General features: G+C 40.2%; 1 protein-coding gene across 1 annotated transcript in view; it reads right to left on the bottom strand.

Moving 5' to 3' along the window:
- GDA (guanine deaminase) overlaps positions 1-6750 on the bottom strand; it is a gene marked incomplete at its 5' end in the record, with an annotated part of 105919 nt that extends 99169 nt beyond the window's left edge. The window contains one exon of the mRNA XM_081281696.1: positions 6624-6750. Coding sequence (XP_081137822.1) covers positions 6624-6750 — 127 coding nt within the window. The remainder of the gene's footprint in view (positions 1-6623) is intronic.
- Positions 6751-17733: the final 10983 nt, after the last annotated feature.

Raw genomic sequence — 17733 nt, 5'->3', positions numbered from 1 at the left:
TGAACGAGCCACCGATGGCTACAGAAGAGGAGATGTATGATACTACTCATGAAAATAACTGTCAGTAATGTGGAGGAAACATTGAAATAGAGGTGAGAAAACAGGGGGTTCCTGTAATATTTTATCTAGGAGACAACAAAGGGTTGAGCTGGGGCAATGGGAATGACTATGCACAGATGTCCCAAAGGAAAATTGACTGGACTTGACTAATATGGGTGCCTAAAAAGACAGTGATATTTTGGGCCGACAAAGAGAAGATAAAAAGAGGGAAAGCAGAAGGCAACTATCAGTTCTTTGAAAAATATGATTCTTTGAAAAGCAGTGTAACAACAAATGTCAAATGTCTTCTTTGATATAAGGGGAGTAACCAAGGACAGGGTAGAGACGAAGAGCTTGAGGAAGATTAACATTAAACAGGGATGATAGGCGGGAGGGAAAGTGAGAGTTAAGGGAAATTGCATGGAACTGGAAGGTGAGCCTCAGGGTTATACACAATTACATATAAGAGGAAAGGAGGAGGGGCTGGGGATGTGGCTCAAGCGGTAGCGCGCTCGCCTGGCATGCGTGCGGCCCGGGTTCGATCCTCAGCACCACATACAAACAAAGATGTTGTGTCCGCCGAGAACTAAAAAATAAATATTAAAAATTCTCTCTCTCTCTCTCTCCTCTCTCTCACTCTCTCTTTAAAAAAAAAAAAAAAAAAAAAAGAGGAAAGGAGGAGTAGGAGGAAAATTATATAAGTGGAAGAAACGATTTATAGTAGAGGGGATGGAGAGAGAGTAGGGGAGGGGAGGGGAGGGGAGGGGTGAGGGGACAGTGGAGAATGGGATAGACAGCAGAATACATCAGTCACTAGAAAGGCAATTTGTAAAGCAATGGAAATGTAACTGATGTGACACAGCAATCTGTATACGGGGTAAAAATGGGAGTTCATAACCCACTTGAATCAATCTGTGAAATATGGTATGTTAAGAACTATGTAATGTTATGAACAACCAACAATAAAATAATTAAAAAAAAAAAAAAGAAAAGCAGTGTAATAACATGTGTATGCCAGGCTGCAATGAACAGAGTACCCAGCTAACAGCAGTTTAGACAATAAAGACACTTCATGATCTCAACAGTTCAGAGATGTCAGAGATTAGGTTGGGATCTTCTTAACCTTTTCCTCATGGTCCCAAATGGTGGCAGCAGCAACCCCAGATATCCCGTCTTTAAGTGAGAGCATCCAAAGAAAGGAAGAGGGGCTCTCTTCCCACATCCCAGAAGCTTCTTAACTGATTTTTTGTGTGCCAGAATGCCAATCACCAACCACGCTTAGTTACCAAGGAAGGCAGCTCCACCATCTTGCTTAGCCAGGAGATCTGTCAGTCTGAATCACAAATCCTAATGGTTCTGTGTCATCCTTTCCTCCTGCTTGGAAAGGCAAAGATCCACCTTCCTGCCAAGCTCAGGAACTCAGAATATCCTGGTCCTGGAGAGGGAGGTGGGCTAAGCTGTCTCTTCTGAGACTGCTGAAAACAAGTATGGTAAGTGATAAGTGGGAGTACATTACCATGGCTGGCTCACACTCGGAGGTAGCCCGTGCCAAGTAGATCACAGGCCGATCAACTTCAGGATGTGGTAAGAAAGAAAAGGTTATAGCTATTGAGTGGGTAGCCAGCTGTGTCTGCTATGAATATTCTGAACAAAGAAATCAGCTTTCTAGAAAATCAGACTTCTCAGAGTTATCCTGTGATACTTGGGCATGAAAAGCATCTTTTTATGGAAGCAAATTTCCCAACAGCATTAGAATTGACAAACATCAGCCCATTGCCTTTGCCAGAGCCTTTTAATTCTGTCCTACATGTTCAAATCCTGTCTTTTCTTTAAGGTTCAGTTCAATGACTGCTTCCTTCAAGAAGCCTTTCCTATCACTGGTTTTGTGCCCCTCTGTACTGCTTACACACAGTGATATACACCTGGTTTATGTTCTTTACATACATTGACATACATTTCTCTTGATGCTCTTGCCTTCTAACCCTATATACACAAGTTATCAAATCCAGCTGACTTGATCTAAAGAGCCACCAAGTCTTTCCACCTCTTTCCATCTCCATTGCTGACAATAATTGCTGATGATTACTAAACATGTTTTACATGCTTGGCATTATTCTATATATTTTACACTTATAAATACATTAATCCTTTCAACAACCCCATGATGTATATTAAATAAATTGTGTTGTGTGTGTGTGTGTGTGAGTGAGTGTATGGAAACTTGGAAATAGAAATGCTAAGCAACAAATTTGCAACAGTAGTAAGTGATAAAGGTATTCTTAGGGTTTCATAAATTGGCAGGCCACACTGCCTCCCTCATCTAAACTCCCTCATCTAAACTACATTCCATTTCACCTGAACTCCTTACTGCAACATGCTCCAATGTGACCTCCTTGCCTGCACTCAACTCCCTTCCAATGCATTCTTTATCCTGAAGTTAAAGTGAACTGTACAAACTGCAAACTATAATCACAGTTCAATCCCTCCCCCACTCCACGTGCCCTCCATGATATCACCCAGTCAAACCGTCCTGCCTTACCTTACGTTATCCTTTTCTTGAACTTTTAGACTCTAACCACTTTGACCTTTCTTTCCTGTCTACCCAGGACCTTTGCATAATCTATTGTCTCTGCCCTAGAAGGTTCTTTTCTACTTTGAATCCTATCTGCCTTACCTAGTTAACTTCTACTTATTCTTCAGAATACAATTTAAATGTCATTTGATACTGGAGAAAGCCTTACCTCCACCCCCAGACTAGGTCAAGTTCAGATAGGTCATAGCAGATTTTGTTAATGTACCACTAGATTACCAACACCACCAAGACACTTTGTTCATCAATTTATCTCCAGTGAGGAGCCCCTGTTTGGCTCAGGAATCAGCCCACTTTTGTTATACCAACAAATCTTGGCTCTTTTAATAAAGGGTAAGTTCTTTAAAGGCACACATCGTGCCTCGAGGAAGCAGCCTGCTATCATAAAAAGAACATGGCCCTTGGGCTATATTTCAAAAGCTGACTATTCCACCCCAATCTCTATATGCGTGAATTCTCAAATCTCAGCTTTCTAATAGGAAATAATCACACTGTGCCGACTAAGAAGTATGGAAAATAATGTGCAATAAATACTTCTGTTATGGTTTGGATATGAGATGTCCCTCAAAAGCTCCTGTGTTAATGCAGAAATATTCAAAAGTGAAATGATTGAATTATGAGAGTTGTGACCTAATCAGTCCATCCTACTTTAAATGGACTGAGTGGGAACTATGGGCAAGTGGGACATGGCTAGGTGGGTCACTGGGGAAGTGCCCCGAAAGGGTTCATCTTCCCTGTGGCCCCTTCCCCCACCCTGGCTGCTTCCTGGCTGCCATACAGGGAGCATTGCTTCTCCACCATGCCCTTGCACCCTAATGTTCTGCCTCACTTTGGGACCAAAGCAATGGACTTGGCCCACCACGTACTAAACCTCTGAAACCCTGAGCCAAAACAAACTTTTCCTCCTCTCAGTTACTCTTGTCAGGTAATTTGCTTGCATCGGTGAAAAGCTGACTAACAGCTCCTCGGATCTTTCTTCCCAGGTGCATCTTTGCATCCCAGTAGATGAATGACATGACCAAGAGGATGCACAGCTATTGCCTCGCTGTCCCACACTATTCCTCCCAGGCCCTGGTTTCCTTCTCTGCTGCTTGGCCTGCATGGGTGCCACCAAGTGGAAACATGAAAAAATGCTGCAGTGAGCAAGAGCTTAAGAATTTGCTAAGGGCAAAGGAAAGAATGAGGATGGAATGAACATGTTACATGTCAAATATCCACTAAGTGCCAGGTATTTTTATTCATCACTCATTTAATATTTAGCAAAAGGAAATCAAATTCTACAAATGATAAAATTGGCTCAAGAAAGGTTAGGTGTTTCACCCATGGTCTTAAGAGCAGGAAAACTAGTGTAGACTTTTAACCAAAACTCAGGTCTCTGTTTCTCCTTAGGATTTACTACAGCTACCCCAAGGCACTGCCTCCAAAATGATTTTCTTCCTCACTTTTGCTTCTGCCTAAGTGTGCATTAAAAGTCCCAGAGCATCTTAATGTATCTTAAAAGTCAACCTGACCCTGTTGTATATGATAGAATTAGGTAACTCAGTAATATTTGAGCACACTGTGTCTCAAGATTAATTAAACATTTTCAAATTAATTATACTTTTTAGAGTCTTATTTTAAAAAGCTACATGATGTTCAAGTAGAAAAATTAACTCTGAATTCAAAATGCCCAAAACCAAAATGTTGGCTAAAGAATAATTTTAATTAAGTTAATTGAATATAAGCTTTAATTATTGAGTTAAACATAGTACCATTCTCTGAGCCTACATGAAGTTATATGGAGTGAGGGACGAGGCATACAAGAGAGAAGGAGGACATAGGAAGTTGTGTCCCTTCTCTTTGAGATGTTATCTCAGACCTGGCTTTGAAACAAAACTGAGCTCCCCACATCTCACTAAAGTGGTCCCACCACACAACCAAAATACTACAGTTACTCAGAATGTCATCCACCCACTCCCTGTGTCCAAATCCTTCAGGATTCTTATTAAAATTCCACTTCCTATGTCCCACTCCAGGCCTGTGAAATTCAGTTCTCTGCCACTGGTGCTCAGGTATCAGCATTTTCACAGGCAACTCTGATGCTCCTGATTCATCTGAAGATTCATCCCAAGAACAGCATTAGGAAACCCAATAAAACTTAAAGATCATGATTATTTCACATATTTGTTGTTTCAAGGGGACACTATTTTCTTTTTTCAACTGTAAAACGTTTTAAATAAGAAATGGACAATTATCTCAGCAATCCCAAAGGTGAGGCATTTCCTATTTCAACATGAGGGAAATCAAGATTTGAAATATATATAGCATGCCCTGTATTAAACACAGGAATAAACTGCCTTGCACTGAAGATAGAAAGAACAGTTACCAGTTCACTGATTAGGGAGTTTCATTGGGAAAGCTAAACCCCTTGAATTAACTCACCTTTGTAGTCAATTCCTAGTTAGTTATATCTTGTGAGGGAATGGCCTGTTTTCTAAATTTACAATCCCAAATATGCTTCTTAGTTAGGAATAGACTCCCTGACTCAACCACTAATTGTGTGTTCAGGACACTCTTTAATTCTTTTTCTGTATAACCCCTAGGAAAGGTAATTTTTAAGGTAATTTACTTCCTTTTTTACTCCTCTCCAGTGTTAAAGTCAGTCCCCCAACCCACTCTCTTGTCTGCTATTCTACCAGTTAGAATTCTGGATATAGGAAATTCATTTTTAAAAGGGAATCTAAGAGTTGAACAGCTCCTTGTGATTAGACCAACATCTCCATTCTTTCATAGTTCAGTAGTCTCTATACCTGGGCTTCCCAGGACTTGCCCCAACATGAGTTTCCCGTAACTTGAGGGTCATGTCCCCATGCAAGGATGCACCAATCTCAGGGTTCACTGCAATCTCTGCATTTGAGTGAACTCTAAGAGTTGTATCACCTCAGAAGCTCAACAGCTTCTGAGTTATGCACAGATAATTTTTAAAGCACTATAAGAAGATAGGGTTTAGCCCTCTCCCCAAATGTAAGAAGAGTCACTGATTCAGTAACATCTTTAGTTGAGAGTAGTATCTTGAATCTGACAAATCACAAATATGTGTACTTTTGCTAACCAAACTAGTAGTTGGAAAATAGCTCAAAAATATATCACCCCTGGATTTATTTTCTCTTTTCTCCCTTAAATGGAATGACTTTACTTAAACTGACCAGTCCATTACTAACGCAGTCATCATCTGTGTGTACAGAACGGAAAATATTAGACATTAAGTTACCAATGTCATTTGTAGAAATTCTGATTTTGGGAAAAAGAAGTGTAGAAGGTACACTCATAGAAGACATTTTGAACCTTAAAATGGAACTGCTTGCTTTAATGCAAATGGTTGTGTGTGTGTGTGTGTGTGTGTGTGTGTGTGTGTGTATGGGGGGGCGGATACAGGGAGATGGATAATCTCTCTTCGACTATCCTTTCTAGTATTACAAGTTGTCTAACCTGTATCATTAATACATTCTCTGCGTTGAGCCAAGGATTCGGTGAATGAAATCAGTTCTTTTGCTTCTTCTATGTACTCAACGGGCAAATCAACAGCGATCAAATGACCTGTTAATTCTTTCACAATAAATTCAAACCAAATTCATGACGCGCCTACCCTGTGCCCGGTACTGTGCCAGGCTCCAGAGATATAAGATGAATGAAGCAATGTTATGGTTTATTGCTGATCTCTTATTAAGGTTTGTGGGTCGGGGAATGGCTCTCCTCTCTTTCTAGTGCCACCTGGACGGCTGTCGAACCAGAAGGGGTGTGATTACCCCACTGCTCCTGGCTTCCGGAAACTCGACACTCCCTAGCCAGCCGGTGAACCGAGTGTCAGGGTTCGCTTGGCGTTCGCGAGAGCCAAACGCTCAAGTTCAACTCCGGAGCCGCGCGGAGCGAACCCGGGACTCCGTCCGCAGCGCATCGCGCCAGCTTCCCTCCACCTGTCAGCCGGCGCGTCCGGGTGGCCAGACCCGGTGCCCACTCACTTTGCCGCTGTCGCTCACACCGAGGAGGTGATCCCGAAGCACTTCCATGGGGCAGGTCCAGGTGGAGTGGACGAAAGTCCCTCGGAAGATGTGCGCCAGGGGAGGCATCCGGGCGGCACACATGTCAGCGGCGGGACACAGCGCGGGGACCGCGGGCTAAGCAGGGCACACCGGCAGAGGCACAGCTGGGGCTCCCTGCGGCTGCCTGCAGCTGCGGAGCGGGCACCTGCTCCGGCCTCGTCCTGCCCCCGCTTCCCCGGGCGATCGCCTGCCCCCTGCAGGCCGCGCCCAGGGGCTGGCTCCCTGCCTCCTCAATGCCAATAGGATTTTTCTCCCGCGAGTTGGCTCCGCACTCCCGTGGGGTGTGGTTTTCTCCCCACCCCTGCGTTAGTTTTGGATGTGTTAACTCTTTGAGTTATCAGAATCAACCTTCTCTACCTTTCTTTAATTGCCATGCCTACACTTCTATCTGCCAGTCTTCTCTGCCCCTTTCTCTCTTAGGGCCATTTATTTCTCAAGTTCCGGACAGGTGAAAGGTCGGTTGGGGAAGTCTACCTCATGATCAGTTTCATTTTCAATTTCTACGGGACTCAGAATAGGTATTTGTCCTCCCTTGAGTTTATGGAAGCACATCTTAGAATCTCACACGGGGCTCCACCACGGGAGTCCATGGGGATCTCAAAGTTCCTCTCTTTGCCTTAAGGTCAATGTTTTGGTCCTTGTGATTGTCCACAAACAACCCCAACATCACGTCTGAATAAATGACTGTCTTTGATTTACTTTCAGTTGTATACCAGGGGAGAAAATTAAGTTCTCCCTGTCAAATAGGGAATGGCAGCTGCCTAGGGTGCTGGAATAGCAATCAAGGGACTGCCACAAAACAAGTAGGCCTCCGTGTCCTTATCTTCTTCTTTGTAAACATGGCTCTTGGATCAGGATATTGGGAAGCCTCTAGGTCAGCCCTTCGTTCAGTTCTTTAGAAAGGACTACCTGGTTTCCCTCAAGGCCTTAGAACACCCTGTTCCCTTCCTCTGCTCCTAATGCTTCCAGTGAATCTTGACGTAGCCACTCTTCTCTCACTGGTTTGCCTCGGGTTTCTTTGGAGTAACCTTCCCTGACCAACCAGTAGCCCACCCCACCCCCTGCAGTTTCTATTCCATTAGTCCATGTTTTCTTTTTTCCTGCCACAGCATCAATCATATCCATTCTCATTTATTTCATGTTTTTTTCATTTATCCTTGTCCCACCCACACACTAGCAATAGAAGGACTGGAAGAGCAGCAGAAGTGTCTTGTGCCTGGAACAATGCCTGCTGTTCTGTACTTGTTTGTTGAATAAATGGATGAATGGGTTTTCCCAGAGCAGCGGAGTAATCTGGATGGACATCTATTTTGACTTCTACATAAAGGGTGAGGTCTTCCTTGCAGTACCTGCACAGGCATTCTCTGAATTGCTGCTTTTATAACACAGGACTGGTCTCTATAAATGATTCATTCCCTTTTAGGTTGCTTCTCCTTATTAGTGCTAGGGTTTCGAGGGATGACATCATTTTGTTTTGTAGGGGACTTTCCTGATTTCAATCCTAAAGTGTCAAGATCCAGAAATTCCTCAGTTTCAGACACCCAACTAAGGTTGGTCACCCTATCAAGGATTCAGAATTAGAAATTCCTGAAGTTGATGTCATTGTACTTGTACTCCTCTTGGAGACTTCAGCCCCTTCTCCTTGATTCTGTAGACCACAGTTCCTCCTTGCAGTCCCAATAGCCATCACACTGAAACATTCCCTTGACCTCAGCTTGTCTACACATCAACCTCAAGAAGAAGCAAGAAATGTCTGCCTTTGGCTGTAAAGAAGGTTTAATTAAATGTTTCCAACATATGTATTAGTTCCCTAAAATAGACACAACTAATAATTTTTTAATGAAAGCAGCCCAAATGAGGCTAGTTTTGTGAATTAGAATATTTTTATTAGGGCATTATAGTTATACATAGTAGTTGAGTTCATACCAACAAAATCATACAGGCAAAGAATCCAATTTCAGTTCACATTTTACCACTTTTTTCTTCCCCTCTCTGCCCCCCCCATTCTCTTTCCTCTACTCTGTTGATCTCTCTTTAACCCATATATTTATTTATTTTTTATTATACTTCCTATTTATACATAGAAGTAAAATTCACTGTGATATATTTATATATGCACATAGCATAACTTTTCAAAATTCAATCCATATTTTCTCCCCTTTCCTATTCTTTCTCCCTCTCAATCTCCTTCTTCTACTCTACTGATCTTCCCTGTCTTTATGATATCCAATCTTCCTCTCTTTTTTTCCTTTTACTTTAGTTTCCACATATGAAAGAAAACATTTAATCCTTGATTTTTCTGAGACTGGCTTATTTCATTTAGCACAAACTTCTCCATTTTCAACCATTTATCAGAAAGTGTCATAATTTCATTCTTCTTTATGGCTGAGTACAACCCCATTGTGTATATATATACCACTAGTTCTTAATCCATTCATCTGTTGATGGGCATCTGGGTCGATTCTATGATTTGGCTATTATGAATTGTGCTGCTAATAAACATTGAGGTGGTTATATCACTATAGTATGCTGATTTTTGTGATTTTGTATAAATAGCAGAAAATGAGATAGCTGAGTTATATGGTGATTCCATTCCTAGTTTGTTGAGGAAGCCCCATACTACTTTTCCAGAATGGTTGTACTTGTTTATCGGCAGTCTCACCAACAATGCACTAATGAGGATACAGTATACATTGTGACCAGGCACAGTGATGCATGCCTACAGTCTCAGCTTCTTGGGATGCTACCACAGGAAATTACATTGAGCTCAAAAGTTCAAGGTTCAAGTCTGGCTGAAGGAATTCAAGATAGGCAAGACACCATCTCAAAAAAGAAGAAAAGAAAGGAAAGGAAAAAAAGAAAGAAAACCACACAGTACATTATACAGTTATTAAAAACAATAAGGTAAACATGTAGCCACGTGGGAAATATATGTACTATAATGTTAAGCTTTTAAAATGGTATTTGTGTGGGGCTGGGGATGTGGCTCAAGCGGTAGCGTGCTCACCTGGCATGCGCGGGGTGCTGGGTTCGATCCTCAGCACCACATAAAAATAAAATAAAGATGTTGTATCCACCGAAAACTAAAAAATAAATATTAAAAAATTCTCTCTCTCTCTTAAAAAAATTTATAAAATGGTATTTGTGCTATAATTAAAATCATGAAAAGCCGTAAGCATATTAAATGGATAACGTCCATCAACAATGGAAACCATTTGATTGAGGTAAGGGAATTGCTCGTGAATTTTGTGTTGATGTCCACTAATGCTCTTATAAAGTGGCTTATGAAATGAATAATCATTATGCAAATTTAAGTGAAGTTAATCTTCTTAAACAGAAAGAGTGACCACGGGCCTCCATGTGACATGGCAGTAACATTCCTAGGAAAAAGAGTTAAGCATTAGCTCTTTTGAGAAATACAGAGTTCCACTTTCATTACTAATCAAGTTGTAGGTACCTGGGCTCAGGATCTAGAAGCACAGGCACCATGCTTCCGATTAGCCCTACTCAGTCACAGGTCAGAAGACTGGATTTCCCCACACTACTGTCACTGGTTCTCTACCCTCAGACTTAGTGACTCTTAAATTACTGATCCTCCTGCAATGTGACTCCATCCTGATATCCCCAGGGAAAGGTTCTCTGGGATCCTGAGGTTTGGAGAAAGAAGGGAGCACAAAGTTTTCACATTCATTTTCAAAACACAGCCCAAAGCTGGGCAAGGTGGCACACACCTAAAATCCCAGTGACGTGATTCCTCTGAAGGCTGAGGCAGGAAAATGCTAAGCTCAAGACCAGACTGGGGGCCTTAGCAATACCTACAGCAATTTATAGAGACTCTGTCTCAAGATAAAAAATGTAAAGGGCTGGGGATATAGATCAATGGTAAAGCACTCCTGGATTCAATCCCCAGTACCAAAAAACAAAACAAAACAAACAAACAAACAAAAATAAGTCCTTCGCAGGGGACATTCCTAAGGTAGCATCTTGAGCTTCCACAGACCCAGCTCCCCTGCTCTCCCAGTGACATGGATCTGCTTTGCTCATGCTCTTCCCTCTTCCCTTGACCACCCAAGCCTGCCTCTTTTTCCCATACACCCCCGACTCCTAAATGCCTCAGGTATTGCCTACCTGTCCCACCCTCATCCAGGAAACCTTGACACCTCTGCTTCACCCCAGATGTTGTCTTCCTCCTTTGAGGTCCTGCAGGGTGTTGTAATTGCTCCTTTACTCTCCCCCAGAAGATTGTATAAGGGTTCTGGTCTATATGAGGCACTACATAGACTTTGAATGCTAAATTTCAAAAGATGGCTTTCTTGCCTATTTATTTAAGTGATAAAAACTCAACAGACTACATGGTGGGTACATGCTAATGGTGAGCAACTCTTTGGTGTGAACTCAAGAAAGAGTTCTATTTCATTTATGTGTTCTTCCAACATTTTATAATGAGAATTTTCAAACAAAGGAAAGTAGAAATGCTTCCTTTCTCAAGATCACAACTCTCCCTACTCCAGGTGGAACCAAGTGGCCCTCAAACTCCCTAACAACTGGGTAGGACCAGTGTGTGCTAAACCTCTAAATGCCTGAGGCGGAGGACTATACCACATTAAGATCGGCTTTGATATTCGGGTCATCTTGTCAATGTAATTATTATCCCTGCAGCTAGTCAATCTCTCCTGCTAGGTAGAACTTGACTATTTAAAAGGATCTGTCTTCTACTGTCCTAATTTGAGTCTCAGAACAACACTATGAAGTAGGAAAAGGATATATTATAGCCATTTCATAGATGAGGAAACCGAGGTTCAGGGAGGTTAACTTGCTTATCCATTTAAGATAGGATGGATCTGGGTCTTGACTCTCATTGTCCTCACACACTGTCTCATTGGGATAGACTGTGAAGACTTGTATATTCCCTTCTGCCAGGAACCACTTGGCCGCTGTGGTATGGATTGTAGTCATCTACAACTTCCACAATGTATATGGTTTCCCAGCAGTTTGCTGGTGACGCACAGATCTAGTCCGAAGTAACACCGAAGTGGTAATAATGGACCTTGAGGAGAACAGGAATCCAATCAGTATAGGTCAGTAGAGTGATCCAGTGAGAATGATTCATGTTTTCATGAGGCACAGAGAGTGAGGGGCAAGCAGGTTAAATGAGAAACCACTTTTCCTCCCCTGTCTAGGAGAGAAGTTGTCATTGCACAGTGAAATAAATGCCTGCCTATTTTATTTATTCTTTTAGTGTAGCTAAATCTATCAGTTTCCATGGTGCCCTGTGTTCACCATGGAAACTCTGACAAGCTCGTTATGCTTTAGGGGGGAAAAAAGAGACACTAAAATTTTGAGATGGGATAAATGCATTCCTTTTAAAACTGTGTTCTTCTGAGTGGGAAGCTTTGATGGGTAGCAAATCATAATGGTCTTGATTTTCAGTTCTTAAGTGAGAAAACAGGTTTGCCTTTCCATCAAAAAAACACCCTTGCCTGCCCCTACTTCCCATTATTTTATCTTTATAGCAGTAGATATGTCTTTATCTCACTTATGTATTTACTGGCATTAAAGAGATGGCTCTAATCCTCATCTTCTCAATTTTTATGAGAATACTATGCAGTCCCTATATTTTCTTCATATGTTTGTTTATTCAACTAAATATTTTGGAAGCCTCAATATTATATTAGGCACTATGCTAAGCACTGTGAATGCAACTACAGGCAGACACTGTCTTGCCTGTGTGGAACTTACACTTATCTTTTTTTCTGACAGTGCTAGGAGTAGGAATCAATAGCTTTTTAGTAATACCATCACAGTTCCCTAACATGAAATGATGAATGGCACATTATCATAAATATTACATATCAAAATTTTAATCATATAAATATAAGAGCATGCACTTAAGACTAACACTGAAGAGACACATATTGATAACAATGTAGACATATACTACGTGTTCAGCATTTCTTGTTTTTAAAAAGTCTCTTGACATAGCTACTCTGTTACTTTTGCAAAAATGACATTTTTTTCCTTAAGATTTGAGCAATAAAAAAAAAAATACCTAATAGCTCACTACCCAGATACATCATCACCATTAGCACCTTGTGATTTTTTTTAGAAAAGTTCAAAGTCAGAAAACACAAAAGATAATAGACAACCTAGAAGTTTGTGGAAGGAAAAATCAAGCTAGATAAAAGCCACCTCTGCTTTAAAGCAATTAAATGTGTAGAGATGCATACATTTTACCCAAATTTGAATGAAGAAAGGAAAACTTCAAGACGAGAGGATTGAGTCACGACTTGCATGAGGTTTTATGCCACCCAGGTGCAGAGAGAATTTTTTTCCTGGCTGAAAGGCTTTAAGTACCGTGTGAGCAGCTGTCTCCTTCGCCCACTCACACTGCTGATCCCTGTGATCACGTGGCTCTTCAGCAGACTATCTGATGCCACTTTTCCACCATAGTAAGCTCAAAACAAATCCCAATGACCTGGAGTTTTACTTGGTCTACCTTTGTGCTCTAACATGGATTATCACATCATCCTACCTTATTCTAAAGGAACAAGCAATAAATAGAATCAGTACTCCTGGACCTCTGTTCCAGCTTGACCACTGGCTGTATCTTGGGAAGGTCCTTCTACCCCTTCAGGCCTAGGTTTTGAGTTTCTGCGTCACAAGATGAAAGATCACATACTATATCACTGGTTTCACTCTTTCTTTATCCTAGTGATGCATTTTCTTATTTCTCCTGCTTAGACTTTTAGTTTTTAAAACATTATCAAAGCAACTAATACAAAATAGAAACTAATGCAAGAAAAAATGGTTAAATGAAAAATTTCACCATTCTATTCTTCATTAATTAAAGACTAAAATAACTACCAATCAGTGCTTCTGGTCAACATGATCTCTCTGGTGTTATCCTGTTGACTTCATACAATTCAAACCAAAAGCAGATCTAACATTTTACGTAGCCCACACAATCTATCTCAAGTTGGACAAATCTGCTAAGACTTGGAGAAATGTGAGAAATAGCTAGGGAACATAATTCGAATTTGTTGACTAATCCTCCTTAGCATTCTGGGACTTAGAATGATCAATACCAAAGTAGGGCAGGGAAACAACTAACATGATTTCATACATTGGTGAGAACTAGTTGTCAAATTTTCTGCCTTAAACTAGAAGAATTTCTATGTTTCCATCTTGCCACATTTGACAATTGAGACTTAGAAAAATGGTAAGAATCCTATCAGGTGCCAAATTTTGAGACTATAGTCAAAGACTGGTTTTTCTGAAAGATATGTGCAGCTGGTTTTACTGAAAGATATGTGCAGCTCAGTGGTTTGCACTGACAATGGTTCCAAAGTGGGAAAACACTTGCACCAACACCATTACCTTGCTAATAATGGTTGCATGTGTCTTTCTAGAATCCACATTCCTAGAATTTATATTCCTAGAAACTGTGCCAAGTTTGGAAGCCAAATATTGTCATTATAGAAGCCACACATTTAATGTCCCTTTTAAGAGGCATGAATTTCATATGAAAAGTAAAGATTAACTGAAACTAAACTTAAATGACAAAGTCACATTGGTAAAGAAAAAAAAAATTCTGAGGAATTTTCAGTATGTAAATTTGAATATGTAAAATCAAACTTAGTTGAAAAACTATAAATGAATTTTCTTCCTGTCTTTATATTTCTGTAAGGATGATTTTTAATAACACGTATAAATGAAGGAATTTACCACTTATGGAAGACTCTTAAATGTGAAATGCAAAAGCAACTAATAATATTTGTAGGGGCTGAGGTTGTGGCTCAGCAATAGAGCACTCGCCTAGCACATGTAAGGCACTGGGTTTAATCCTCAGCACCACAGAAAAATAAATAAAATAAAGGTATTGTGTCCAACTACAACTAAAAAATATGTATTAAAAATAATATTTGTAAAAAAAAATCTAACCCTGGGGCTGGGGATGTGGCTCAAGCGGTAGCGTGCTCACCTGGCATGCGTGTGGCCCGGGTTCGATCCTCAGCACCACATACAAACAAAGATGTTGTGTCCGCCGAGAACTAAAAATAGATATTAAAAAATTCTCTCTCTCTCTCTCTCTCTCTCTCTTTAAAAAAAAAAAAAATCTAACCCTAATTGGAGGGGGAAGCATTTCTAAGAAGCAATTTTAGTTGTTACCAGAAAGTGAAATGCTAGAAAGAGGAGAAGAAGGTCGCGTGTGTGATATTCCTAGATATGTTTGGATGAGGGACAGTAACTATAAAAACAATATCATGAAACTCATGGAAAGATAAAAAAACAAGCTAATGTTTCATAAGATGCAATAAAAACTTAATAATGTAAATTTTGCTCCTACCCTAATCAAATCTGTTTGATTTTGTTGGTGGTGGTGATGTTGCTTAGTGGACTGTATAGATTACCACTCCCCAACTTTATCCAATTGCTCACCCTCTCATTTATTTAGTCAGCAAACATCAGTTGAGCATCTTCCGTATTTCAGACATTCTTCTAGGGCCTGGAAATCAAAAGATTAAAAAGACATAGCTCTCTCCCTTAAGAAGCTCCCAAAAGGGAGGGAGAATAGGAATAGCAAGGTAGATGGTCATCATTATACAAAATTCATGTATGAAGATGTGAATTTGGTGTCAACATACATTATATACAAACAGAGATTTGATAAATTGTGGTTTAAAGGTGTATTAAGAATTGTAATGCAAAAAAATATGAATGTAATGCACTCCTTTATTGTGATGTATGTAAGAAATAATAGATAGATAGATAGATAGATAGATAGATAGATAGATAGATAGATAAGCAAGCTCCTAAGATAATGGTGGAAACCAACAGGCACACAAGCAACTATGAGAACATGCAGGTTTGTCTCTTCCCCCTCAACCCTGGCACACTCATCACAAGGCTTTGTGGGGACTGGGCCTGTCCTCTAGTTCTTTGGCTTACTTAATGCAGTACCTGGCATGTTATAGACATCGATAGATGCTTGCTAGATGTATTAAGTACAATGATAAAGACGTGCATGGGATATAAATCTTTAAGGAACTTCTTATTGATTCCCATCTCAGAAGAGTAGCTGCATCAGGAGTTATGAGTGGTTCTGCTCCCCAGGGGACATTTGGAAATGTCCAGAGATATTTTTGGTTGTAATAGCTGGGAGTTGTGACTAGCATCTAATGAGTAGCAGAGAAGGAGGTTGCTGAACTCCTATGATGCAGAGGACAGCCTCCGGCTGCAGAGACTTACACGGTCCTCAATGTCAGTATTGCTAACTTCGAGAAACCTTACTGTGGGATGATTCTCAGCTACAGGATTGTTATGGTGCAGATATTAGATGTCCCCCAAAAGCTCATATGTGAACTTTAGAGGAGAAATAATTGGGTTATGAGAGTTTTAACCTCATCAGTGCAGGCAGGCAGGTTGGATATGACTGGAGGAGTTGAGTCGCTTTCACTCTCTATCTCCTTCTAGGTGCAATGTCTTGAGCCACTTTCCTCCACCACATTCTTCTGCCACTATGTCAACTGTCTATGAACTGAGACCTCTGAAACTGCGAGTCCCCAAATAAATTTCCTCCTCCAAAATTGTTCTTGTCAGGTCTTTTGGTCACAGTGTGTTCAGTGATCTTTGAGCTACTAGAAGCATCATATCATCTTTGAGAATTCTAGAGTTTAAAATTATTTGAAATTAGACTCCAAGCTCCCAATCAATAAAATCATCTATTTTATTTTATTCTTGGATGATAATCTGCTATCCGTTTTCCAGGGCAAAGAACAGTGACCATTTCCTCGGTTTGTTTTAATGTTTCTTTTGTATATTATGTTGAGACAAAAGTTGCCTTTAAAATGTCACACAATGTGTCCTAGTTTGACCTTCTGGAGCAAGAAAAAAATTAACAAATCAGTACTTTCTCCCACATCAGTCTCCAGGATTTGCAAATGGTGGTGATTGCCCTGAGTCTTCTTTTCTTTCCACCAGACTCATCACCCCACTATTCTTCAAGGAAATTAGGAAGAATGACACAAAGCACATTAGAAAACATTGGATATGAATGACTTGTGGAATGTGAAATGACTCTAGATGGTTTAGAAGGTGATGTTAGCTGTCTCACAGATACTACATTAAACAGTATTGAATTATACATAATCACATAGTGATAATATTATTTCCATTTGAATGTTTTAATACTCCCTGCATCAAGTACATCAAGGAGATAGGCTCAGTTTGGTATTAAAAAGTCTTTAACATCTCTATAACCTTGTTAATTTTTTTTTTTAGCAGAGAGAGGAGACATTGGGGTTAGAACCTTCTCCAAGCCTCTAGCTGGAATTCAATAGCACCACATTATTTATAAGGTATTTATGGTTTCCTTCTCATGACAAGGGGTGATGGCTTTCCTTTTACAGGTTTGGAATAGCTGGTTGCTCATTCATAGTTTTGTATGCTGTTTTCTAGTTAAATAATTGAGTTTAAGTTTCAAAAAGCAAGATTTAAATAAAAATTAAATAAATTCTAGTACAGATTTTCATTTAAAGCAAAGTCAACACAGATGCCATGTATAATATCTGAAGTTGGGGAAATATGGCAAACAGTGGACTCAGAATCAAACTAATAAGTAGGTTGATTCTGAGTCCACTGCTTATTTATTATTTGGTCCAAGGTGAGTTATTTAGCTCTTTGAACCAGAGTTTCTCTGTATTAAAATGGGGGTTATGATAGACGTATTGAGTCTTAAATGAAATTATTCATGTAAAGTATCTAGCAAATGGCAGATGCCTAATAAATGTTAAGTTACTTCTCTACTCTTTGCTGTCCCTATTCATCCCCACCCCAGGTCACTCCCTTTGGTGCGGTGGTATTGTTTTGGAGAGTGACATAGTGGCATGAAGGGAGCCTGGAAGTTACATTAATCTGAGATCAAATTGCAGCTTCACCTCAAAGCTTTTTAATCTACAGTTCAGTTTTACAACCTTCTTCAAAAGTGATTTTCAGAGTTGTTATAAAATTTGAATGACGTAGATG

Source organism: Spermophilus citellus, assembly GCF_964194105.1.
Source record: "Spermophilus citellus genome assembly, chromosome: 2".
In the NCBI taxonomy this organism is placed as follows: Eukaryota; Metazoa; Chordata; class Mammalia; order Rodentia; family Sciuridae; genus Spermophilus; species Spermophilus citellus.
The sequence above is the reverse complement of the archived record's forward strand: the minus strand, read 5'-3'. Positions and strand labels throughout refer to the sequence as shown.